The 27200-nt window shown below is 48.7% G+C and overlaps 1 protein-coding gene across 1 annotated transcript in view; it reads right to left on the bottom strand.

Moving 5' to 3' along the window:
* Window positions 1–27200, bottom strand: part of LOC146784224 (myoferlin-like) — a 3625175-nt gene that overhangs the window by 2712776 nt on the left and 885199 nt on the right. The window contains exons 7-8 of the mRNA XM_085634512.1: window positions 25257–25466; window positions 7468–7573 (exon numbers count right to left, since the gene is read on the bottom strand). Of these exons, the coding sequence (XP_085490638.1) occupies window positions 7468–7573; window positions 25257–25466 (316 nt within the window). The remainder of the gene's footprint in view (window positions 1–7467; window positions 7574–25256; window positions 25467–27200) is intronic.

Here is a 27200-nt window from a genome sequence, read left to right as displayed (position 1 = left end):
GCCCGGGGCCAAAAACTCATGGGACCCCCTTTGCTAAACCAGGTTGTTTTGATGTCTCCTCAATAGGTTTTGGGCCCTTGCCTGACGCGGGCACTAGGCCTACCCACGCAAGTGAGGTACCATTTTTCTCTGAAGACTTTGGGGAACGCAGGGTGGGTGGAATTCTGTGGACCCACGGGGATTCCAGAACTTTCCACCTCAGAAATGTGATGAAAATGTGTTATTTTGGACACATTTTTAGGTTTGCAATGGATTATGGGTAACAGAACCTGGTGAGAGCCAGTGGAGTCACCCCATCCAGGATTCCCCTCGGTGTCTAGTTTTAAAAAATGTACAGGTTTGCTAGGTTTGCGTACGTGCCAACTGCGCTAGGGCCCAAAATCCACAGGTATGCACATTGCTAAAAAAAATTCGGAGCCCAGTGGGCTTTCTGCCGCCCTGGGGGGGGGGGGGGGGGGGGAAATCGGGGGAAGGGGGTTTCATCCTGATATGCCCCTAAAGGGGCAGAAAGACTGTGGCTATTTTTTGTGGGGGTGGGGGCATTGGTATGACCATTTTGGGCAGCCCCCAGCCCCACGCATAAAAAAAGCCTGCGTACTCGCTGGCGCCTAGTGGGCTTTCTGCCCCCCCCCAGGGGGCAGATCAGGGGCCACTGCCACCATCTGCCCTCCCGGGGGGGGGGGGGGCAGAAAGACTGGAATTTCTCTGGGGGTGGGGTGGGGTATAGTCATGCCCATTTTGGGGAGCCCCTACTCCTACACTAATAAAACAAAAAAATCCATGGTTTCTAGTGGGCATTCTGCACCCCCAGGGGGGGCCAGATTGGGGGCTACAGCTCCCATCTGCCTCCTGGGGGGCAGAAATACTGTCATTTTTGTGGAGGGGGGAGGGTGGGGGCATTGGCGGGCCCGTTTCGGGCAGCCCACACCCTAAAAACAATTGGGCAAAAAAAGTCCCTGGTGTTTAGTGGGCTTTCTGCCCCCCGAAGGGGCAGATTAGGGGCCAATGCCTCATCTGCCCCCCGGGGGGGCAGAAAGACTGTGATAATTGGGGGGTGGGGTGGGGGCATGGGCCTAACCGTTTTGGGCAGCCCCCACCCCTATTATTATTTTTTTAATTCCCTGGTGTCTAGAGGTCTTTTTGCCCCCCCTGGGGGGGCAGATTGGGGGCCAATGCCCCATCTGCCCCCCATGGGGGGGCAGAAAGGCTGTAATGGTGGCGGGTGGGTGGGGGCATTGGCGTGTCCGTTTCGGGCAGCCCCCACCCTAAAAAAAAACTGAAAACAAATCCCTGGTGTATAGTGGGCTTTCTGCCCCCCCCCGAAGGGGCAGATTAGGGGCCAATGCCTCATCTGCCCCCCGGGGGGGGCAGAAAGACTGATAATTGGGGGGTGGGTGGGGGCATGGGCCTGGCCGTTATTGTTTTTTTTTTTTTACAATTCCCTGGTGTCTAGTGGTCTTTTTGCCCCCCGGGGGGGCAGATGGGGGCTAATACCCCATCTGGGGGCAGAAAGGCTATAATGGTGGTGGGTGGGTGGGTGGGGGCATTGGCGTGCCCGTTTTGGGCAGCCCCCACCCAAAAAAATAAATCAAAAGAAATCCCCGGTGTATAGTGGGCTTTCTGCCCCCCCGAAGGGGCAGATTAGGGGCCAATGCCCCATATGCCCCCTGGAGGGGGCAGAAAGACTGTGATAATTGGGGGATGGGGTGGGGGCATGGGCCTGCCCGTTTTGGGCAGCCCCCACCCCTATTTTTATTTTTTTCAAAATTCCCTGGTGTCTAGTGGGCTTTTTGCCCCCCCGGGGGGCAGATTGGGGGCTACTGCCCCCATCTGCCCCCCAGGGTGGGCAAAAAGACTACATCGTGCCAAAATAATCAGTGGGGAGCAATGGCCCTTGCCCAAGGGGCCGCTCCCCCCTCCCTGGTGTCTAGTGGGTGGATCCCTGCTTGGGGATCGCCCTCCTGTGGCTGGGTGGATGGGTACCATTGGAAAGGGGAGATTCTCCCCTTTCCAACGATACCTCTCCCGTCTTTCTACGTGCTCAGGGGGCTGAGATAGCCCCCTGAGCACGTAGAAAGAGAAACAGAAATGAGCCTCTTGGCTCATTTCAGTTTCACTTTCAATGTAATGACGTCGACGTGCTCGCCGATCGTCATTGCACTGAAAGCAGGGCGGGGGGCCTCGGGAGCTGGGGAAGCTCTTCCCCAGCTCCCGAGGCTATTTTTAGTGAAAGGGAATCCCTCTGGTGCCCGCACCAGAGGGATTCCCCAGGGAATGCCTCATGACGAGCTGGGCTCGTCATGGGCACAGCACGACTGTGCTCCATGACGAGTCCAGCTCGTCATGGGCACAGAAGGGGTTAAGGGCTATCAGGAGTTGTCGTTCGCCTGGAGGGCGGACTTCCTCCGTAGCCTCCTCACAGGCTTTAAGGCATTGAACCACACAGAGCTTTGGAGATTCCCTGAAAGCAGGGTAAGAGATCGTGCAAGTGTTGGACTTAGTTCGTCTACTCACCGTGAAGGTAACCCCATCAGGGGAAAAAACTCTTGCCATGATATCGAGGGCTCAGACGTCAGAAACCCTTCTGCAGGACACTAACCATAGCAACATCGCCAGCTTAGCCGACAACTTCTTCCTTGAAAGGAAACGGTTGGGTTGCCAGGACAGAAACAGGTTCAACACCTGGTTCACGTCCCAAAGGGGTGAGTAGCGGGGTTCAGGAGGCAACAACAAACAAATGCCCCTGAGAAGCTTGCAAACAAAAGGATGTTCCCCCAAGGGCGCTCCATCCACTGGAGCGTGCCCTGCTGAAATAGCGGGCCGAACCGTGTTCACGGACCTATAAGCTAAACCTTTTTTAGCGAGGCCAGCCAAATAATTAAGAACGTGGGTCAAATCTGCGACCACGGGATCCACTTCCCGTCGCAAACACCAACATACCCAGCGCGTCCAAGCTGATTTATACCTTTTGAACGTGCTATCTGCCCAGGCTCTGAAGAGCAGGAATTCAGCGTGTACCAAAAGGCCCGGCAGTCTCCATCGCTGCCTGTAATCCGCCAAGCCATAAGCTGAAGGGATCCGTCCTCCACCGACCGGTGAGGGACACCCTCCGGACTCGTGAGTAGGAGGGGAGTCTGGGGGAGTTGGATTGGAGAATCCCAAGAAAGTTCCAGTAGAACCAGAAACCAAACTTGCGACCTCCAGATCGGCGTCACCAGAACCACAGAGGCCCTTTGCCTGCGAACCAGGGCTGCCGCCCGAGTGATCGTGGAGAACGGGGGAAACGCATACCCGCTCTCCTGGCTCCATTCTTGAGTGAACGCATCCGTCGCCGCCGCCAGTGGGTCTGGTCTCCAACTGAAAAACCGTGGGAGCTGATGATCGAGACGGCACGCAAAGAGGTCGATGGAGAACGGACACCACCGCTCCTGCAGACGGAGAAAAATCTCCGGATCCAGCTTCCACACACTGGTGTCCCGCAAGTATCAGGAGTGCCAGTCTGAGACTAAATTGTCCCGACCTGGGAGGTATTCCGCTGTCACCGAGAACTGATTGGCCAAGCAAAACTCCCAGAACTCCTTGGCCAGATTCGTCAATGCTTTGGACTGAGTGCCGCCCAGGTGATTGATATACCAGACCGCCGAAACATGGTCCATTTTCAGGAGCACTGAAGCTTGGACCCGGTCCTTGGTCCAGCAACGGACTGCGAAAGAGCCCGCCAGTAACTCCAAACAATTGATGTGAAGTCTTTGTTCTAAAGGAGACCAACTGCCGCCGGTGGAGAAATCCCCGCACCGTGCTGGCCAGCCGGACCGGCTGGCATCTGACTCTATCAACAAGTCGGGAGCGGAACCGAATATAGCTCTCCCGTTCCAGGCCTCCATGTGCGCTAGCCACCACTCCAATTCATCTCTCACATCCTCCGTCAGGGGAACCACCTGTGAATACGTCAGACCTCTTCGCAGATGATGCGCCTTCAAATGCTGAAGGGCCCGGTAATGTAATGGACCCGGGAATATTGTCTGGATAGAAGCTGAAAACAGGCCCACCAGACGCGCAATCTGCCGCAACGAGGTCCTCTGCTTGGCTAGAGTGTGGCGGATTTTCACCACTTTCCTGGAGGGCAGGCTGAGCGACGCCGAGATAGGGTCTATAGCGAAACCTCGAAAAACCGCATTCTGCGTCAGGATCAGGAGCGACTTCTGTTCGTTGATCACGAACCCCAAGTCCTGAAGCAAAGACACTGCCAGCTGCAGATGGGAGCGCAACTGTACCGGACATTGGGCTAAGATGAGAATATCGTCTAAGTAGACGATCAAGCGGACTCCGTGCGCCCTCAAGTATTCCACTGCCGGTTTGAGAACCTTGGTAAAGCACCCCGGGGCCGACGATAGACCGAATGGGAGACACACAAATTCGTAAGCCAGACCGCGCCAAAGAAACTGGAGGAATCGGCTGTGCGGTGGGAATATGGGTACATTGAGGTACGCGTCCTTCAGGTCCAGATGCACCATCCAATCGAGGGGCCGGAGAACATCTCTGAGCAGATGAATGCCCTCCATTTTGAAGTGTCTGTACACCAGCCACTCGTTGAACTCCCGGAGGTTGATCACCGGTCGCTGCCCCCCGTCGGACTTGTCCACCAGGAAGAGGTTGCTGAGGAAACCCCCAGGGTGAACGTCCGTACGGCAGACTGCTCCCTTGCGGAGTAAAGCAGCCACTTCCTCGTCTATCATGACCGCGTCGGACGAAGAGAAAACTATGGGTCGAGGCTGGACAGCCTCTATCTGGAACCCCCGCACAGTCTGTAGAACCCAAGCGTGCCTTGTAAGCGCCTCCCAAGCGGGGAAGAACTGTGCCAGCCTGCTGCCAACTTGCAACATCGCCGCGGGCAAAACACTCACCGTTGGGGTTTCCGGTATTGCCGCATTTGTGTCCGCCGCGGCCCCGGAAGCGTTGTCTTCTGGTCGGGTAGAAGTTGTTGAAACGCTGGTCCGTTAGGTACTGTCCACGTCCGGAGCCTTGCCCCCTGCCCTGGGGGTTTTGGGTCTGAAAACGGCCGGACGGACGGCCCCTGCTTCGACCGGCCCCACGGAAAACCCGAGGATGAAAAACCCTTTTCATGCACGCCTGCGCTTTATCCAGGGAAGTAAACGTGGCGACGAACTTGCCCAGTTCCTTGACGAAGGTCTCGCAAATAAACCCCCTTGCGCGACCGCTCCTGCTTCCGAGCACGCCAAGTCGCCTAACTTAGGGTCGACTTTGATTAAGAGCGACCTACGCTTCTCACTCGAAAGGGCGCAATTCGCGTTGCCCATAAAACAGATTGCACGTTGCGCCCACGCGGACAGGACCTGTGGGTCAATCAAGGAGCCCGAGCCACGGGCCTCCTCCACCATGTCCAGGATTTTCGCCATTGGACCAATGGCGTCTAACAGCTTGTCCTGACAAGCGCGCCAGGAGCGATCAATACCTTTCTTAGGGTCTTTTATAAGTTTCGCTAGGAAAGTAGCCATTTTACCTTCAATATCTGGGGTCAGGGCTACTTTCCCCTCCAACGTAGGGCGAGGGCACTCCGCCCGCAATCTACTCCGGGCCCCGTTTTCCAAGGGCTTCCTAAGTCTAGACGCTTCATATTGGGCCGCTTTTTCACCAGGGACCCACTCCGCCAAGCGGGGATGGATGATATCATCCGGGTCTAACATATCCGAAATACCAGCCTTCGGCAGTTCCGTAGAGCAAGACGGCCGCCAAGACCTTGAGGAACCGGCCTCATTATCCGACCCATCGGGGGAATCTCCTACCTGCGTCTGAGGGGAAGCCGGTCGCGAGTCAGGATCCGATGGCGTCAGATCTTGGGGTAGATCATGAGGCGCAGAGCGGTCTAAAAAGGCCTGCTTAAGGCGCACAAACGCGTCCATGTCCACCCCAGCCTCACACTTTTTTTGGGGGGAAGGAGGCCCTTCATTGTCATTCGGGTTTCCCACTGACTCTCCGCCCGGCATCGAAGGACCAACCGGGGTCTGACCTACTCTTGCGCACAACTGCTCAATCTTATCAACTAGACGCTGTTCCATAGGGGTCATCATCTCATTGACCGCCCTATAGATGGAATCATCTACCACAGCGTAAAAATCGTCGTCCTACTGTAGGTAGGACAAAGAATCCTCCTCCTCATAATACTCTTGTGCCATGTTCACAGGCTGCTCTTTACTGAAGCAACAAAACCCAGAGGAGCAATCACGCAGAGCGTGAGGATTAGGGCTGAGGGTCTCTCAGGAAATTTGTAGGGCCAGAGGCACAAATTTTAGCGGGTGAAAACACCCTCGGACGCCAACACCCACAACTATGACAGGGTTCAGCTGCCTGCCAGGCGTCCACAACAGGCCTTAGGCCAACATAACCTACCCCACCATACGGGGCGTGCAGAATTACTCACGGTGCACCGCACCACTACCGACTCGCAAAACGGGCATTTTATTGAGTTTGCAGGGGATAATACTGACCCAGGGACCCTGGGCGATACAGGCAGCAAAGCAGCGCGGACAGTACCAGCCTAGCGGAGCGCGCGACAGTACTCTATGATTAAACGCGCTCCGCGGCTGGCAAGTCACGACTCACGGCTTAATCCCGAAGCGCCCTCTAGTGGCGGCGAGCCGCACCGTGGCCGCGAATCAAAACAGGGGAAAAACGAGCCGCGTAAGGCGCGCCAAGCGTTCCCGCGGCCACCAGAGGATCTGGAAAGAAAAACACGCATTAGAGTATCGGAGTTCGATTCAAGCACAGACCCCCAATCAACCATTCGCCAAGCAATCGGTAAGAGAAGAAAAGCACTTAACTCTAGCTGCTGAGCAGCGAAGAAAGAGGAAGTGCAAGGGAGACGGCTGAGATTTATGGGATGAGAGCCATGGACATTGTGAAAGGACAAAATTAGTGACTGTTGTTTTTCCTTTCCCTGGACTTTTGGGAAATGTAGTTGTTTCACGTTGTTTGAATAAGGCTGCTGTGAAAATTATTTGTATTAAAGCGAAGGAAGAGATAGCATAATCCTCGCCTCCGGTCCTGACATAGAATCATCGAGACAGGGAGGTGGCTGATGGAGCCTGAAACACCATGCGTGGTAGAATGAGGAAAGATCAGACAGGGTGCAGCAGTAAGAGGATAGTGCAGAATTGGAATTAAGGGAGAAAAGCTCAGACTCTGACAAGTTAGAATGAAGACATGACCCCAGACTATGAGCTGTGTCATCAACGTATGTGAGCAATTGTGGAAAGGTATATAGAGTCATTCCTTATACGTAGACCTCCTTGCAGTCTCCATACGTTTCAGTGGGACGCCATACTGGGTAACCAGTACTTACATCCTTTGTGTACCCCTGCTTTGTCTCTTCTTTGCACTCCCCTCTCCACTCTCAAACTGTCTGAGTAACGGTAACACAATAGCTCACGAGGTGTTTGAGTAGCTTACGGGCAAACTGGCAGCAGATGATAGGGGTATTCAGCTGGAGAATATCTTTGGCCTGGCACATCGTGGCTAAATCCTTCTCTTGCTCCTGGCTTTCAATTTCCACACCCTAAAGAGAAATAGGTAATTACTCGTGCATGTACTTTAAACTCCACAGCTCATTCTTCCCACACACCCTGTCAAATATAGTCATACAAGGGTATGAGCAGTGGTAAGGAACCTCTAGTCAATATTATCAACTAGCAAAATAATCTATTTGCTGTCTCAACATTCACCTCGTACAATCAGAATTAAGTTACCTTTCTGGAAACGATGTTACTTCTGGTTCAGAAGCCCTAGTCTAGTCAATTATTAAGCAGTGGGTAGCAATTCCAATAACCTCTATAAATATTTACAAAGAGCCTGGAGCTGAGGTGCCACGCATGCAGGTGTATGTGACAAGCGGGAAACCCCATTTCTTCATGCAAATGAACATCTTTGTACATCCTTGTTTAAAAATTGAGTCCATTGTTGTTTTATTTGATTGCTGGTTGAGGGGATCATCATAGGCGTAACTATCTTATGTCCTTGATAAAACACTGTGGGACCCAACGCACTCCGTCTCACCATGGCAGGCACTTTTCCCCAAATGTCTAGGACTGGTGGCATGCAGGTGGGGCTGTCCTCGGAGTGGGGCAGGGATGCCTTCGCCAAAGGATTAGAAAAGATGGCAGGGCTTGAAGCCCATGCAGCAATAACGAATACAAAAGGAAAAGGTTGCACAGTAGTTTTCCACTGTGGGGAGGCAATCTGGGCCTCTGTCCCGTGACAGATGGCAAATAGGTAACAGGGGGTTGTGAGAGCAGAGTTTACAAAATAGGCAGCCTTCACACACTTGACGGACGACTTACAGAAATGCTTTAAATGTAAAGCTTTTATGAAAGTATATCATTGCATTTCACTACGTCTGCACAGCTATCGGGATTGGCTGGTCCCATCTATATAAGAATGAATCCCAGTATTATTCTTTATATAAGAGGTGTCGTTGCCCAAATAATTACTCAATACATATTGCCTCCAGTGTTTTTATTACAGGAGCGTCATAAGAATATGGCAGTTAGCTCTAGGTTCGCACTAGACACTCAGCATTCTGTCACAGATACTTTAATGCTCATGGTGATCTTGTACCATGCCTTATATCCCTTATTAGGAGCTTTCAAAATCCACTCGACTATTACTGAACACTGACCAACTAGCAGATAGCGCCATGGTGGATACATACACTCTGACCTATCGCTCTCATTCAAGTATTCTGTGTGCTCAGATGACACATGAATGTGTTCAATATTCGGTGGCTGACACTGACACATTAACACAAATAATTATTAGATCTTCTATGTCGATAAGCAAAGGATCTTCCATTGCGCAGTCAATGTTATGATGAAAGCTCCTGTTGAATTCGGACAGAACCAAACAACTAATTTCGGCAGGACTTCCACCCATTGCAAATAATTTAAAAGGAGCAATTTACCTTTTGAATTTCCCCAGGTGCCTGACTAGAACTGGATTTTTTTTCCTGCAACAAAACCAGTGTGCTAACAGGTGGCGCTCTTAGGCGCCACTGCTGGCTTGCCCTGCATACGCATACAGAAGTAATGGCACGAAGCCTGATATAGTGTCACCCTGCACACTGAGATCAGTTTAAGATAAATTCCACACCCTCAGACGCGGAGCAAGAGACAAACTAGTAAATAGGCAGTGTGCCTGATGTACTACGGGATCTCATGACTTATCAGACTCCCAATCCACAGAACAGGGAGGAGGGTAGGTAGTTAAGAAATTTGCAGGTAGGGTATTCAACAGAGGTATTGTTACCACAGGTAAGTAATTTTTTTCTTCTGATGGATACTTCTAATGTCAAACTCCTCATTTTCTGAATAGATACACATGCTGTGCTCCTCCCAAAATGTGGTGGGGTCTGGAGAGTAGACTTTACACCAGGACGTCTTACAAGATCAAATGGGCAAAATGGCCCTCCCAGCGCACATGAGTATAGTGCCTCGTGAAGGTGTGAACGGATGACCAACCAGGCAGATGTCCAGCAAAGGAACACCCCAGGCACAGCTGTAGGGGCAGCCTTGGTAACGGTGGAATGAGCCGGAAGGCCCTTAGGGGGCTCATTCTTAGTCAAGGCATAGTATATCTTGATAAAGAGGGCAATCCATCCTGATACAGTCTATTTCTGAACTACGTTCCGGTTCTTGCACTAGTAAACCAACAAAGAGTAGGTCATCCAATCAATGCTCCTTAGTTGGCTCAACGGAGAAACTAAGGGCTGTCTTTCGATCTAACAAATGAAGCCTCTCCTTCATCTTAGAGTGATGTGGCAGAGAGAATAAAGCCAGGACTGTAACACCCTGTCCCACTCGAAAGGGCGCCCAATAGTGCCTAAGTACTGAGCGCCAACGTATCCATGAAGAAGGTGATCTACGTGCCTGCACTGAGAGGCCTGCAGATTACTGAGCACTCTGCTGAAGTAATCACGGTGAGAAACATTATCTTAAGCTAAGGGTTAGCAACCTCAAAGAACAGCTGTGCAAGGTTCAAAAGGTGTGCCACTGCGGCATAAGAAAAGGTGCAGTAGCACACATACATATGTAAGGTTTTGCAAAATAATGCAACACATCTGGTGACTTAAAGAGGGATGGCTGATCAGGCTAATGTAGAAATCCTGAAGGATTTAACCTTTAATGGTGCATATGGTAAAATAGATAGAGAACATGATGAAGTTTAACCAAAAGCACACTGACAAGATGGTCCTCGCACCAGGCCACAAACTTTTCTCAGAATTCATCAGCTTAGCGTGGGGACCACACATGGTGAAAATCACATCTACCTCTTCCACTGGCAGATCAAAACCACCGAGCTTGTTCAATTGCTTCATTGGAGACTATAGACCTCTAATTTCCAACTCAACCAAGTGACCTCTTCCAGCTCAGAAATGATGCATCCGTGACCGCCGTGAGCGCTGGGTGGGAAAGGAAAAGCGGTCTGCCACAAGTAAAGTTGCCTTCGAGCATTGAAGGTTATTTCAGTCATGCATTTATTGAAAGCAAAGGTTTAACTCTCATATATCAGAGGCAATGGGACACCAATAAGAAGCACAAGATCAGGAGGCCCAGAAGCCTCAGAACTCTTCGGGTCTGAATATAAAACCGAACTTGGAACATCAGGATAATATCTTGAATGTCCCAGATTTGCTGAGGTGGTGGAAGGGCTTTGGAAGCCAGCCTATCCAGACCAGCACATACGAAGGGTATCCTCTCCACTGGTTGGAGATGGGATTTTAATTTGTTGATGGAGAACCCAGGAGAAAAGCAATAATACTGTTGTCTGTCGGTGGTATGCACTGAATGTGGTGATCCTGCCTTAAACAGCCAGTCATCAAAGTATGGGAATACATGTAGTCCTGATCTACAACCACCATCACCTTCGTGAACACCTGGGGGAACAAGGTCAGGCCAATGGGCAGGACGTTAAGGTGATAGTTTTCCAACCTAACCACAAGCTGGAGGAAGTGCCTGTTGGACTGCAGGACAGGTACTTGAAAATACGTATCCTGCAAATGAAGACGTATTTTGATTCCTCTGCTCTAGAGCAGAGAGAACCTAGGCCAGAGTCAGCATCTTGAATTTGTCTGTCCGAAAGAAGGCATTCATGAACCAAACATCCAAGATCGCTCTAACCCTGCTCTTTTTCATGAATTACTAGAGGTAGCACCCTGTGCCTTTCTCTACATTTGGCACTTCTTCTATTGCCCCTTTGGCCAGTCGAGTGTGCACTTCATTGGAAAATACGGTGCATGATTTGCCAAAGTCAACTCATAGACTTCAGAGAGGGCATTTTCCCCCTGTACACAGTCGTTAGTCGATTTTTTGGGCAACTGTGAACACTGGACCTGTGTCTACAATTTAGTGTAGGGTTATAATCACAAATTTCTTTCATTCAAAGATATTGTTTCAAACGCAAGCATGGGCAGAATGACTCATGGTCATGCGCTATAGAAAAGGCTTCACTACACAAACTTTACCTCTGCTTATGGAATGTTCCCATTGGGATATAGGTATCTGTTGAATCCTATAGCAATGAAGTTTAAACAGTCACTTTAACATCACCACTGGAACTTTCCAGTCAGAGGAGAGGTAGGAAGAGTGCATGTGAACTATTTGCAGTGCTAAAAACTGCAAACTAAATGATACAGGTATGTAAGATTTCCCATTCGTTCTTCTTTATATTGTTGTAGATCACATGCTGAGCATAAAATGTAAAACAGTATCTTCCACTGCAAATTAAGTGACTGACAGAAAGGACTAATGGGATTGGTAAATATTGTTTTTAAAACATTTTGACATGCTTGTGTCTCGTTTCATACATTAATATCCATAGAGTAATGATTAGTAAAAGTGTGGCCAGATGTCCCTGCTGCAACCCTACATATGTCCACTAAGGAAAAGCTTTCTAAAAATGCGACGGTGGCTCCCTTCTCGTGTGTGCAGTTGCATGAGATTTTCCCTGTAATGACCATTTAGTAAGTGCTTAACTTATTTGAATGCATTTTAAAACCATCTAGCATATCTGCACTTGAAATTGTTTGCCTAGATGGAGGAATAAGAAAGCAACAAACACTGTTTTGGCTTTCTAATAGTCTTTGTTTTGTCAATGTAATACAACAAATGTCACTTTTTTACTTATTTTTAGTGATTTTCACAATAATACAAATATTATATCCGTCAAGTCGCATCATGAACAATGCGTTCTTACTTGAACAAAATAATCGAAAACATCTCCTACCCACCCACCACCCCTTTTGGGCTCAAGCTAATATTTGCATATATGGCATGTGTTGATCACCCATGCGGACACAGTGTTACATGTCTTTGCATATAGAGTTCATTACATGAGCAATACATATACAGTTTAGATTGTTCTACATCGTATATTGTCTACAACATCTGACAGTACTTGCAGTCCTGGCCTATGCATTCTGACACTATTCTTGTAATTCTTTGGCCACATACTCCTCCACCATTACATTCCAGTAGAGCGAGATAGGTACCTTTCGCATCCCTTTCTATTATTCTCTTTGTAGCTCCACTCCCTCTGCCCTCCCCCAAAGCACCACCTCATTATACCAGTCTAATAATTTGGGCGGCCTGGTAGCTTTCCACCTCATGGTTATATTTATTTTTGCCAGTGCAAGGTTCACGAATCTGTGGGCAGGATCTCCCTTCTTCCCCTTGGGACCTAGTCCTAATATGCAACAGTACAGTGACCGAATGTTCCCCGTCAGTGCCACACTATTCACTAGTTCCTGCACAGATGACCAATAGTGCAGTAGTCTCGGGCAGTCCCTCAACATATGTAATAAACCGGCATTTGGGTAATGGCAGCGGGGACAATCACCTGATACCTTTGGAAACATTCTGCTGAGCTTGTGGGGGGTTAAGTACGTACGGTGCACAATCATGAGCGGGATAAATTTAAACTTTGGGTTTCTAGAGACCTTACAAAGGTGTTCTAACAAAATCCCCATTCCTTATTCGTGAGTGTATAGCCAACATCCGTGTCCCACCTATCTTGAGTCAACTGCAGTGACGCAGACGTGTGTGTGTGAATAACCCGGTACAGCCACTTCGTTAAGTGACCGCCAGCACCCATCAAGTATTGCATATGTGTTAGTGTATGGGTCTGCAGCTCGTCCCCTCCTGGGGTCCAAACCGTTTTGATATAGCGAGAAATGTGTGCATGTAGTAGAAACAATCTATTTGTCACCCCGTCTCCTGCACGAATGTGTCATGGTTCATCAATGTGCCATTGGTGAAGAAAGCGCCTATTGTGGACACTCCCGTCTCTGCCCATACCTCTATGTGTCTAAGTGTCACCCTTCCCGATGGAAGTGGAAGGCCCATCAGGGGTATGTTGGGGCGTAGGGCGCCGTTGTTTTAGTATAACGCGTGGCCCTCTTCCAATACCGCAAAGCTGTCCGCAAAAGTGGGGACGCCGTCATCGGAATTTTGCTGCCTGGTAGCAGTAGTACATGCAGTTCCCCACGGTCCCATGCCTGGGGGGTCATGGATATTTCTCTCAGGTTGCGGCCTGCTATCCAGTATGCCAACCACTGCAGCTGGCCTGCATAGCAATAAGCTCTCATGTCAGGGACTCCCATAACCCCTTGCTTTATGGCTAATTGTAGCTTAGAAAGCCCTATACGCCTACGTCCCGAACCCCAAATTAATTCAACTAGCAGGGTGTCCAGTAATTTAAACGTTTGTAGTAGAATCATAATGGGCAAATTAACGAAATAATATAACAGTTTTGGTAGCATCACTATTTTAGCTATGGCTGCCCGCCCAGCCAGCGATATCAGTAAGGAAGTCCAGAACTGTATTTGCTTTCGAAGTGATGTTATAGAGTGAGTCAAATTACCATCCATCTATCCTCCACGTCCCGGTATATTTGAATACCCAGATATTTAAAAGTAACTGTCACGGTCTGAAACTTCCAACAACCTAATCAAATTGGTTCGGTCCTGGCTACGTCAGTAAAAAAGAAGGCGTAGGACTTGTTCTCATTTATTGGAAGTCCCGAAAGTTTCTGGAACACCGAAAAAAGCTCAGGCAGAGGGTCATAGACCTCGTCTAGGTTGTTAATAAATAAATTGATGTCATCTGCATATGCCGAAACCACATGCATCTCCTCACTTATATGTATCCTCCTGTGGCCTGCCATTACACGTAACTTGTGCAGTAGAGGTTCCAGCTTTAAAATGAATAATAAGGGCTGAGAGCTGGCAACCCTGTCTAGTACCCCTCGCTACCTGGTATTGGCTTGAAATGTGGGCAGACCAGCAAGGTCTGAGGGACTCACCCAGCGAGGGTAAGTCAGGGCACGTCTGGAGCAACCAGGAAAGCCCAAGCAGAAGAGGAGTTGCCTTCGTGGGGACCTGCTAGCCAACGGGCTAGTGATCGCGAAGGAGCCTCGAACAGTCGCACTTGAAACTGGCCCACGGGTCACTCGTTGAGTGGAGGCCAGCAATCTTCGGTGCAGAAGATGCTCAAGGCTGGGGCTACTCGGACCCCAAAGCACAACTTTGAGGAGGACCAGGAAGATAGTGTTGCTGCAAAAGTTCACGGTGTCCATGGGTTACGGTTCCACGTCACCCATGATAGCCACGGGCCTCAGCTTTGCTGTCGACTCAGGGTAGCCTCGGGGAAGTCTGGAAATCCACCTCTGGTGATGCAAAGACTTCGGCGTCTGGCGGGAGCTTCAGCGATGCAGACCGGTCAGTTACTTCTTTGGTGCCTGCCAAGCAGGGGAGACACTCCTTGACCCCAAGGGAGATTTCTTCAGTCTTCTAGTCAGGATAGAACGTCGAAGGTCCAGGATATATGTTGCAGAGTTTCGTCCCGGGTAATCTAAAGTCCTAGGGACTGGATTCCTATACTTATACTAAGTTTAGGGGATGGACTAACTCTAAGGCCCCACCTATGGGTGGGCTTGGAAAGAGGGGTGGTTACACCCATTTCCTTTGTCCAGTTTCGCGCCAGAGCAGGGGCAGGTAGCCCCTGCAACCGGTTTGAACTGGACTATGCACAGGGACACCAAATGTGCCCCCAGTGCAGGACATCAAAGCATCAGAGAGTGCTCCTGCCCAGCCTCAATACACATCTGCCTGTCTGGGGAGGTGGTTACACCTCCCTTCGACAGGAAACCTATTGTACAGGCCTTCCCTGCCGGAGTTTTGGTCAGCAGCAGGAGGCCAGACCCGTGTCAGTGGCAGAGGAATCCATTTTGTGATGCCAGGGCTTAGGAAAGTCCTACCGGGTTTGACCAGTATGAACATGTCTCTCCCTCTAGAAGGGTGGAATGCTACCTCCGCCGCCAGAATTGGCAGGGGGGTAGTATTCCAAAGCTTTTGACACCAAACACGACATGTTTTGATGCAGCTATTCCAAAGTTAGCATTTACCGGGAGGTTATAATGCACTTAAGAGTATATGGTATGGCTGTATCACAGAACAGCCATAAGGAAGCATTTCCGAAAGCTGCAGAGGGGCTCAACTCATGCTTGGGCACCCTCTCACACAAAACCAAGCACTCTGCCTTCAGGATTGACAAGGCCTGCCATAGGAGTGGCTTATAGGTTTATATGTGTCTGTATATATATATGTGGATATAGGTTGCCTCTACCACTGTAAGGGGTGCAAGCACACCCTTACCCAGGCTGCAATAGCAGACCTGTGGTGCCATTTTGGAGTGCTTCTCAGGAGTGGCATAATACATGCTTCAGCCCCTGGTAGGCCTCTGAGGTACCTATGCCCTAGGTTCATAGTATACCATATACTAGGGGCTTATAAGGCACTCCAGAATCCAATTAGATATGTACCTAATGTACATGCAAACCATTTTAGAGAGGAAGCAGCTAGGCTGTGGTCATGATTAGCAGGGCCACAGCCAGACTAAGGTCGAAAAACAGTGAAACACCAGAAGAAAGTGGGGGTACCCATGTGAAGCAGATCCTACTCTCCTACACAACCCCCCCCCCCCAAACGCAGGGACATTAAACTAACCTTGACCAGTTGAGTCTTCATGTTTTAAGTGGAAATACCTAGAGAGTCCATCTGCATTGTCATGGTTACTCCCAGGTCTATGTTCCACTATAAAGTCCATCCCCTGTAGGGAAATGGACCACCTAAGCAGTTTAGGGTTTTCACCCTTCATTTGTTTTAGCCATAAGAGGGGCTTATGGTCTGTCTGAACAAGGAAGTGCGTACCAAACAAGTATGGCCTCAACTTCTTCAGAGCCCAAACCACAGCAAAGGCCTCCCTCTCAATGGCTGACCAACGTTTCTCTCTAGGAGTCAGGCTTCTGCTTATGAAAACTACTGGCTGATCCTGACCTTCATCAATCAATTGTGACAGTACAGCCCCTACCCCCAATTCAGATGCATCTGTTTGGACAATGAACTTTTTGGAGTAGTCAGGGCTCTGCAGAATGGGAGCAGTGCACATGGCCTGCTTCAGGTCATCAAATGGCTTTTGACAGCTAGCTGTCCACTGAACCTTTTTGGGCATCGTTTTAGAAGTTAAGTCATTCAAGGGTGCCACTATTGATCCATACCCTTTGACAAATCTCCTATAGTACCCAGTCAGGCCTAAGAAGGCTCTCACCTGAGTCTGGGTAGTTGGAGCAACCCATTCCATTATGGTCTGGATTTTGCTCTGCAATGGTTGAACCTGGCCTCCACCTACAAGGTGGCCCAGGTACACAACCTGACTCTGCCCATCTGGCACTTAGTAGCCTTGTTAGGCCTGCTTTTTGCAGAGCCTCCAAAACATTCCTCAGGTGGACCGGGTGATCCTCCCAGGTGGAGCTAAAGACAGCAATATCATCTAGATATGCTGCACTAAAGTCTTCCAGGCCTGTAAGGACTTGATTCACCAACCTTTGGAAAGTGGCAGGTGCATTCTTCAAACCAAAGGGCATTACCACGAATTGATAGTGCCCGCTAGGGGTAGAAAATGCTGTCTTTGGATTTGCATCATCAGCTAGTCTGATCTGCCAGTAGCCAGCTGTCAGGTAAAATATGCTTAGAAACTTGGCTGAGGCCAAAGTATCTATTAGCTCATCTGCCCTGGGGATGGAATGGGCATCAGTCCTAGTGACTGCAATTGAGACCCCTGTAGTCTATACAAAACCTCATCTCTCTTTTCCCACCACTGGTGTGAGGTTTAGGTACCAGGACTACTGGGCTAGCCCAAGGGCTAACTGAGGGTTCATTCACACCCAGATCCAACATCGTTTGGACTTCTGTCCTTATACAGTCCCTGCCATGGTCAGGTTGCCTGTAGATATTATTCTTCACAGGTACACTGTCCCCAGTGTCCACTTCATGAGTCCACCAGGTGGTCTGACTTGGAGTCAGAGAAAACATATGTCTAAACTGGCTGAGAAGGTTTCTGCAGACAGTTTGCTGCTGGGCAGTGAGGCTGCCTGCCAAGGCTACACCATCAACTGACCCATCATCAGTGTTCTGAGAAAGCAGGTCAAGAAGTGGGTCACTCTCTTCCTCCTGTCCTTCATCAGTAGCCATGAGCAAGCCCATGTCTGCCCTGTCAACATATGGTTTAAGTCTGTTGACATGAAGTACCCTGTGGGGACTCCTAGGGGTTCCAAGGTCTACCAAGTAGGTAACCTCCCCTTTTTGCTCAACAATTGTATGGGGGCCACTCCATTTGTCCTGGAGGGCTGCTGGGGCCACAGGCTCCAACACCCACACTTTCTGTCCTGGCTGGTGAACAGTCAGTACAGCCTTTTGGTCATGCCAGGCTTTTGGCAGTTCCTGACTAGCCTCAAGGTTTTTGTTTGCCTTTTTCATGTACTCAGCCATCCTGGAGCGGAGACCAAGTACATAGTCCACTATGTTTTGCTTTGAGGGCTTGATAGGTAACTCCCATCCTTCCTTCACCAAACACAATGGACCCCTGACAGGGTGACCAAACAAAAGTTAAAATGGGCTGTAGCCAACCCCCTTTTGAGGCACCTCCCTGTATGCAAATAAAAGGCAGGGCAAGAGCAGGTCCCATTTTCACCTAAGCTTCTCTGGGAGTCCTTTGATCATGCCCTTTAAGGTTTTGTTGAATCTCTCAACTAAACCATTGCATTGTGGGTGATAGGGTGTGGTGATTTCGTAGTTCACTCCACACTCCTTCCACACAGCAGTCAAGTAACTAGACATGAAGTTTGCACCCCTGTCAGATACCACCTCCTTAGGAAAGCCTACTCTTGAGAACACACTCAAGAGAGCTCTTGCCACTACAGGTGCTGTAGTGGTCCTTAGAGGAATTGCCTCTGGGTACCTGGTGGCATGATCCACCACCACCAGTATAAATCTGTGCCCAGATGCTGTTTGGGGATCCATTGGACCAACAATGTCAATTCATACCCTTTCAAAGGGCACCCCCACCACAGGTAGTTGTATCAGGGGGGCCGTTGTAGTGCCACCTGCTTTGTCACTGGCTTGACAGGTTACACAGGAGCGACAAAACTCCTTTGTGTCTTCAGACATGTGGGGCCAGTGAAAGTGAGGAACAATTCTGTCCCAAGTCTTGTTCTGGCCTTATGTGTCCTGCTAAGGGAATATCATGGGCTAGTGTCAGTAGGAAACCTCTAAACTTCAGAGGTATAACCAACCTCCTGGATGCACCAGGCTTGGTGTCTCTACTCTCTGAGTATAGGAGTCTATCATCCTAATAAACCTTTAGGGGGGCCACTAGCATTCCCAGCAGCCACATCAGTAGCTTTCTGTCTGAGGGTTTCAAGAGAGGGGCAAGTGTTCTGCTCCTGGCTCAGATCAGACCTGGAAGGGCCCCCTGTCCCCAATAACTCAACCTGGTCAGGTTCAAGCTCCTCTGGGACAGTTCCTTCTTCAGGCTCAAGATCATCTCCCTGAGGAGACTGATCAGAATCATGAGACAGGTGGGAAGGCTCTACCTTAACCCTACTGCTCCTCCTCCTCTTGTGAGGCACCTGGTCCATTATTCCAGAATCCATGGCCTGTCCAGTTTTAGACATTTTAGCCTGTGACCTAGTCACAGCAAAGACGTGCAGGGAACCCTAACATTTCTGCATGTGTCCTGAGCTCCACTTCAGCCCAAGATGAAGTCTCTAGATCATTGCCAAGCAAGCACTGTACTGGTAGGTCTGCACTTACCACAACCTTCTTAAGGCCAGTTACCCCTCCCCAGGAGAAGTTAACAACTGCCAGAGAATGGTCTGTTCTGACATTGCGAGCATTGGTCACTTGGTACATTTCCCCAAGTATAATCTGCCCAGGATCCACAAGATCTTTTGTCACCATGGTGACACTTGCTTCTGTGTCCCTGAATGCCCAAGCTTCTACTCCATTTGTCAAAGGCTGCTGTCTGTATTTGCCCAGGTTACTGGGACTCACAAAGGGGGACATATCCATGCCCCCATCACTGACCAGCACAGCCTGAGTTGGTACTCTGACTAGGCCAGAGTCCATCTCAGAACCCAGGATCAACCCTACTACACCCTTATTCTGTGTATTCCCACCACCAATTATAACTGCACTAGGGGGAGCAGGTGCCTTAGGGGCATTAGTGGTGGCTGGATTATTCTCTTTGGCCTTGGTGCAGTCATTGGTCCAGTGAGTTTTTTGCTTACAGATTTTGCACCAAGGTTTCTTTTGGCCTTTACCCTTACTTGACTGTGACTCCCCATTAGAAGAAGATTTTTGGGGCCCTTGAGAAGACTTCTGGTCTTTTCCCATGTCCCCACCCTTGTCAGAGTTTTTGGAATCTTGCTTCTTAGGGTCACCACCTTGGTTCTGTACCTTCTGCCTCACCCTGGTTCTGACCCATTTGTCTGCCTTCTTTCCCAATTCTTGGGGAGGTCAGATCAGAGTCTACCAGGTACTGGTGCAACAGCTGATTTTGACAGTTATTAAGAATCTGCTCCCTCATTATCAGATTGTACAATCCTATGAAGTCACACACCTTACTGCCCAATAACCAACCTCCCAGAACCTTAGCAGCACAGTCAACAAAGTCAGCCCAGTCTTGATTTTGTCCTTTTTGGGTGTCTCTGAACTTTAACCTGTATTGTTCAGTGGTTAGGCCAAACCCATCTATTAGTGCACTTTTCAAGACCTGGTAATCATCAGCATCCTCTTATCTTACAGTGAGGAGCTTATCTCTACCTTTGTCTGCAAAGGAGAGCCAAAGGATTGCTGCCCACTGACCTTGAGGGACCTTCTGTACTTTACAGGCCCTCTCCAAGGCAGTTATCCATTTGTGGATGTCATCCCCACTCTGGTAGAGAGGCACAATCTTACTAAGGTTTCTATGGCCATAAGACCTCTCCCTATCTCTAGGGAAATTGCTGCCACCAAGAGACTCTAGTCCCTCCTTTTTACTAGCTCTGTAGAGCTCTAGGGTTTCCCTATCTAAGCCATCTGCTGCTTTTTGAGGGTGAACTTGTCTCGCTCATACTTCAGCAGTCTCTCTCGCCTCTCCTGGGAGGTTTCCCTCCCTCTGTGAGAAGAGAAAGAGGTCCCTATTGAAGAGTTAGACTGGACAGATCCCCTTGACAGAGATCTATCCCTTATAGCCCTATGGTCAGGTCTACCTGGAACAATAAAGGAAGGAGCATTATTGTCATCCTCCTCATCCTCATCCAGGAGATCTTGGTTCACCAGAGTCTGGTCATTGTCACCAGGCTGGTCAGCATTAGAGGTAGGGTCAGGGGAATTGCTACCCCTAGGCCCACCCTCACCTGCTGCCCCACCCACACTGTCTATCCCATCAGGCCCACTAGGCCCTGTGATATCATCCAGCTTAAGTATCTTTATGAGATGCTGGGTGGATGGACTTTTGCCTGTCTTCAGCTTCCTAATGGAACATAAGGCCCTAAGCTGAGCAAAGGAGAGATCCTCATATTTATAGGGAAGGAGCTCACTGGTTCCTGGTAGGAACCCACTGGTTCCTGGCTGGTTAGACATTACTAATGTCGTGTGGTGTATTGCACTACCTACACTAGTGTAGCCTACTAAACTCTCTTGAGTTGTAGAAAGGGTGTGCTATCCCTTAACACACAACTAAGTTCAGTAGAACTTACTGTAGCTAAACTTGATATTATATGTACCTTAGGTACCTTTAGTGGTTTTCAGTTGATCAATTCAATTGAGATTATCTGGTAAAACAATAGCAAGCTGGAATCCCACATGCTGCACACCAATGTGAGAAGGTGGCCTGATATATGCTGTCCACTAGTTCTAGTGGGCACCTTGTATCAGTCCAAACAACCCCTTATGGTGATAGGTAAAAGACAACCTTTATTGAAAGCTATCCTAGTGGTAGCTATGGAGAGCAGCCTTCAGGATAAGTCTTGAAGGAATGTAAAGCAGCTTATTTTACCAGTCTATAATCTCTTGAATGATCAAATGAAAGGACAACCACACCAGGTATATATTCAAAATATATGTATTTAGGTTAAAACACACCCCTCTAGTCTCTATATGAGACTGGAGTTCGAAGTACTTTGTTTACAAGTTAGCAATTATCAGTAATAGCACAAATACACGTTTGGGCCCTAGGGGCGTACCAAACCATATACCAAAAAAGTGGTATAAGAACCACGACTGGGATAGACACAAGGCCTAGAACCTGTAGAATCGCTGGGACCCCAAGGAACCACCCAAGGTAGTGACACAGGGGACCCACGGGGACTGTATGCAGTGTGTAAACACAACTGCGGGTTCCTGTTATCTTCTATGGGCAATGTCGTGGTTGGATATTTAAAGATTAGGGACACTTAGAATCGAGTCAGGACCAAACCCTTTTGGACTTAAGAAATTCTAGGGCTAGCACCCACGGGAGCACCGGAGTACTCGAGTTACCTCACCCAGGGAAGCCGGGTGCATAGGTGTCTTTTGGTGTCGGGTCGCGTCGTCGATTGCAATGGAAGCCTGCAAAGAACTGCTGCTGCCGTGAAGAGGAGAAGTGTCCGAAGAGATCCAAGCCTGGATCTAGGATGGAAGGAACCTGAAAGCAGAGGGAACAGAGTCTGGATCACTAGCCAGTGCCCGAGGGCAGCTTCAGGTGTTGATCGGTGTCTTGACTCTTCAGCCACGAGGTCCAGGAGGTGTCGACGAAATACACGAGCCGGATTCGAGCTGTCCCACGAAGTCTGTCTAGTGCTGCAGTGTCGGTGACCATAATGGACCCAACAAGCCTAGGCAACGGCAAGTCACTGTAATTCAGAGAAAGGACTGCGGTGCAGACCAGCAAAGTCTGAGGGACTCACCCAGCGAGGCACGTCTGGAGCAACCAGGAAAGCCCAAGCAGAAGAGGAGTTGCCTTCGTGGGGACCTGCTAGCCAACGGGCTAGTGATCGCGAAGCAGCCTCGAGCGGTCGCACTTGAAACTGGCCCACGGGTCACTCGTGCATTGGAGGCCAGTAATCTTCAGTGCAGGAGATGCTCAAGGCTGGGCCTACTCGGAGCCCAAAGCACAACTTCGAGGAGGACCAGGAAGATAGTGTTGCTGCAAAAGTTCACGGTGTCCAGGGGTCACTGTGCCACGTCACCCACGATAGCCACGGGCCTCAGCTTTGCTGTGGACTCAGGGTAGACTCGGGGAAGTCTGGAAATCCACCTCTAGTGATGCAAAGACTTCGGCGTCCGGCGGGAGCTTCAGCGATGCAGACCGGTCAGTTACTTCTTTGGTGCCTGCCAAGCAGGGGAGTCACTCCTTGACCCCAAGGGAGATTTCTTCAGTCTTCTAGTCAGGATAGAACGTCGAAGGTCCAGGATATATGTAGCAGAGTTTCGTCCAGGGTAATCTAAAGTCCTAGGGACTGGATTCCTATACTTATACTAAGTTTAGGAGATGGACTAACTCTAAGGCCCCACCTATGGGTGGGCTGGGAAAGAGGAGTGGTTACACCCATTTCCTTTGTCCAGTTTCGCGCCAGAGCATGGGCAGGTAGCCCCTGCAACCGGTTTGTACTGGACTATGCACAGGGACACTAAATGTGCCCCCAGTGCAGGACTTCAAAGCACCAGAGAGTGCTCCCGCCCAGCCCCAGTACTCACCTGCCTGTCTGGGGAGGTGGTTACATCTCCCTTCGACAGGAAACCTATTGTCCAGGCCTCCCCTGTCGGAGTTTCGGTCAGCAGCAGGAAGCCAGACCCGTGTCTGTGGCAGAGGCATCCATTTTGTGATGTCAGGGCTCAGGAAAGTCCTACCGGGTTTGACCAGTGTGAACACGTCTCTCCCTCTAGAAGGGTGGAATGCTACCCCCGCCTCCAGAATTGGCGGGGGGGGGTGGTAGTATTCCAAAGCGTTTGACACCAAACACGACATGTTTTGATGCAGCCATTCCAAAGTTAGCATTTACTGCGAGGTTATAATGCACGTAAGAGTATATGGTATGGCTGTATCACAGAATAGCCATAAGGAAGTATTTCCAAAAGCTGCAGAGGGGCTCAGCTCATGCTTGGGCACCCTCTCACACAAAACCAAGCACTCTGCCTTCAGGATTGTCAAGGCCACCGCATCGGATAATCTTTATTTGAACTAATATTATCCCGCTTCCCAGCGGGTCTTCGCTGTGCCCAGGGGGCTGTCGCTGAGTCAAGCGCTGCTGCCAGTTAATATTCGTTTACACTCTTGTCGGAGGGTGATACCCCAGGAGCACCCAACAATCTCACAGACAAGGAGCAACTGTTTGGTGTGCGTGTTCTCATCCATTGATTCACTCTTGACAACAACAATATTAGATCTTCCAGTCATTATCCACTTAAGCCCAGAGGTCTGCTAAACACTCCAACAGAGACACATCTGTAGGCATGCACACATTTTGATGTAAGGCAAGTTGCCATAATCCTCACTAATTATGCAACTTTCCTAACTGACAGAATTGAGGTATCTGGTGAAGAGGAAGTAATCTCTCTCCTTTACGGGCTAGGCTTTCGATTTGCGTGAACTGATCGTTGATGCACAAAAGTTCTCAATCTGCTAAAACTGCAGATGGGATTTTCTCCCATACAGTGTGAACCCTAAATCGTGCAGAAATTTCACAGTTTGTTTTGTGTGTGCTAAGCACTGACAAGAAGTATTCCTCTTCATCAACCAGCCTTCTAGATAAGGATATAAATGAATGAATGTTCTCCTAGCAGTGAAGGTGTTCCCTTGGTACCCAACCGTCATCCAAGTTATGCTTTCCCCACTCGTGGTGCCGCTTCCTAGGGAGCATGTGAGTCCTGCTCCAAACCTGAGGGAAACATGCATTAGTAAATGCACTAGGTTTCGCCTATGTGATTAATAATAAGCTTTTTGTTGTTGTAAGTTGTAGCTTGCTGAGTAGTTAAACAATATAAGTTACAGACAGTCTGTTAAAGTGTTATGACTTGTTTATGTTCATGTTCAAAAAGGCAATATATTGTGCTGTTACTAGTGATGTTATAAGGTGTGGAGATTAAGTAAATGGTGGAGGACAAAGATAAAAAAAAGCATGTACTTGATAAGTAGGCTTGAAAGTGGTGAAGCTATGGGGATAATCGGTAAAGGCGGATGAAAAACCATACAAGTGCAGCATAAGCACTGTTTTTGCGAATCCAAAAAAACACAAAAGCAAAAGCTAGATGAGAAGGTGTTGTTTGGTTATTATCTATTGTTAAGATAAAGAAATGAAAATGAACTTTAAATTGTTCAAATGACCATTTTTAAAAGGTGGTACTCATTGGTATATTGGAGATGCCCTGGCTAGCAAAGGCTGCTGTCCCTGGCATGTTGAGTATTCCAATTTATAAACGATCTCTGGCAAATCGTCACCCTCACTGATATTTGTAGGCTTGCTCAGCATTTTGGTGACCCTGACTTAAATGTAATTGTTAGCAGTCTGTGGGCAATATATGCATTATGAGTGCTATGGAACAAATATCTCTTTTTGGTATATTGTGAGCATTTTAAGCTTTCAGTGGCCAGTCATACCACGGCACTCCTTGTATAGTCATGTACTACTTCCAATGCTTCCCTCACACAGAACTCTATCATACCACAACTAATAGAACCAGACACTGCATGCATTTCATACACTGCAGCTTTTTCATCAATACGGCGGGAGGTCAACCGGATTCACTAAGACAAGCATTTGTATAGTAACACACTACTTTACATGGTCTTTTGTTGCGTCAAGCCTACACTTTAACAGGTATCAGCTCTTACCAAGGACCCTTCCAAAAGAAAAATGGCTTCCATTCCCATATCCCTGGTGGGCTTCAGTGCTCTGTGCCAACACCGCCGACGGTACACATCCCTGCCGCTCTGTTGTAGGTGGAACTTCCATCCAAAATAGGAGGCAAATTCCCAGTCGTTTGAATGCATTTGTAGACCAGGAAGGTGCTTGTCTCCATCACCAACTTCTTCTGTGGGATGCTGCAACAATACACAGTAAGACAGAAAAGACAAATTGGAACTCTCCTTCCCAGGAACCTTTATACAAAGTACTTACTTGCCCAGATGCAATAATGAATTGTCTGCAATATTATTTATAAATGCAGCTTTTCTACTGTTTACCCGCCTTACCATGTGGGGATAAAAGAAGCAGTTAATAAAAACCTAGTAGCGGCTTTGTCTCTAGAAGGAAAAAGAACAAATATTTTGGTACATAGGGAAAGGTATTACAAGAAGAATGAGGGGTGCAATGGCTGGGGAAGGAATTAACATGGTCACATATGGCTTTCTCTTGCCAGGGCTCAGGGTTATCTAAAGTGAGGCATATTAACATATCCAAGAGTATATTTACACTGTAAACTGATGGCTCTGTCTGTCTACTAAGATTTTGAAGGCTGAGGTGAGCTGCAGTAATAAAGCATGGGTCCAGAGAAAGTGACCCATCCTCCAATGATGCAAGAAACGCTTCTAAGTAGTTTGACAGAAGAAGAACGTCAGACACAGTTGCACAAAACACATTAGCAGGAGCAGTCAGAGAGGGAAGCAGATGAAAAGTAGATTGCAGCATTTGTGCATGCATTAGGGAAACCCCGAATTCCCCAAGTTAAGGACTACCACGGTTTAGCACGGACAGGGTAAAGTCACTTAGAAATCACTAACATGATGATGACTCAGTTGGCCTCTGATTTCTGTCATTTATAATTTTTTATGTGCAATGCTGTGGCTGCTGCTACATCTGAGTTCGGCACAGCACCATAGTTCTTCTGCTGTCATACTCACCAATGTTTCTCAGATCATAAGAAGGTATGCACTCTAGATCTGTGTCCCGGATCCTCCCTACACATCATGGGGGCTATTTTAACACTTCATTTGTGGGCTATGGCTCAGTTTGCGAATGAGAGGGCAGTGCATGAATATTTTATCATCATCCACTAACATCAACTACCCATTTGGTGGGTAGCTGAATTCCTGTTGCCTCCATCCAATTAAGAGCTGGGGGAAAATGTGTATTCTGCCAATGCAGCCTTAGCTGGTACCACAGATAAAAATGCTTGTAACAAGGGATTGTCCTCAACCCAAATGCTGGGTTATTATAGTGATGGTACGACCACCATATCAAGTACAATTCTGCCACCACAGATTTTCCCACCGCATAACCACCAAGCGAGATGCAGGGCAGGAAAATGTAAGATTGTCCCTGTTTGTTTTTCCTGCTTGGATTCACCATGCCTCGCATGCTGGACCCAGGCAGAGAAAATCAGGGATGGCCATCTTGATGTAAATTTGGGCATGCTGACTGCCACTTTGCCCTGGAAGTCTTTTTGTGGATGTACTGTCGGGTCAACGGTTTCTGAGTGAGGAACCAGCTGAGTTTCCACTGATGGAAACACAGTGGATTCTCCACCTTTAAATGAAGAGGAGGAGAAAAATGACTTCAGAAAGGCAAAAGCTCTACAAATTTATGACAGAAATTTCACTCTTCCAAACTCTGACTATAAACAAGTATCTCCTCCTTCCAGTTCTCACCTCTACTAAGGCAGATGTTGTTGAATACCATATCCCATGTATCCTCTTATCCTTTTGCCACCACAAACTTGTGTCTAAACGCAGAACCTGAAAGACACATAAGCTTCTTCCCTGGAATTGTCTGCCATTTGTAGTGAGTCCATTTCTTGTACTAACTGACAGTAGTGCCTACTCAAGGTTTAATGGAGA

The sequence above is a fragment of the Triturus cristatus genome, chromosome 11, assembly GCF_964204655.1.
Source record: "Triturus cristatus chromosome 11, aTriCri1.1, whole genome shotgun sequence".
Lineage (NCBI taxonomy): Eukaryota > Metazoa > Chordata > Amphibia > Caudata > Salamandridae > Triturus > Triturus cristatus.
The sequence above is the reverse complement of the archived record's forward strand: the minus strand, read 5'-3'. Positions and strand labels throughout refer to the sequence as shown.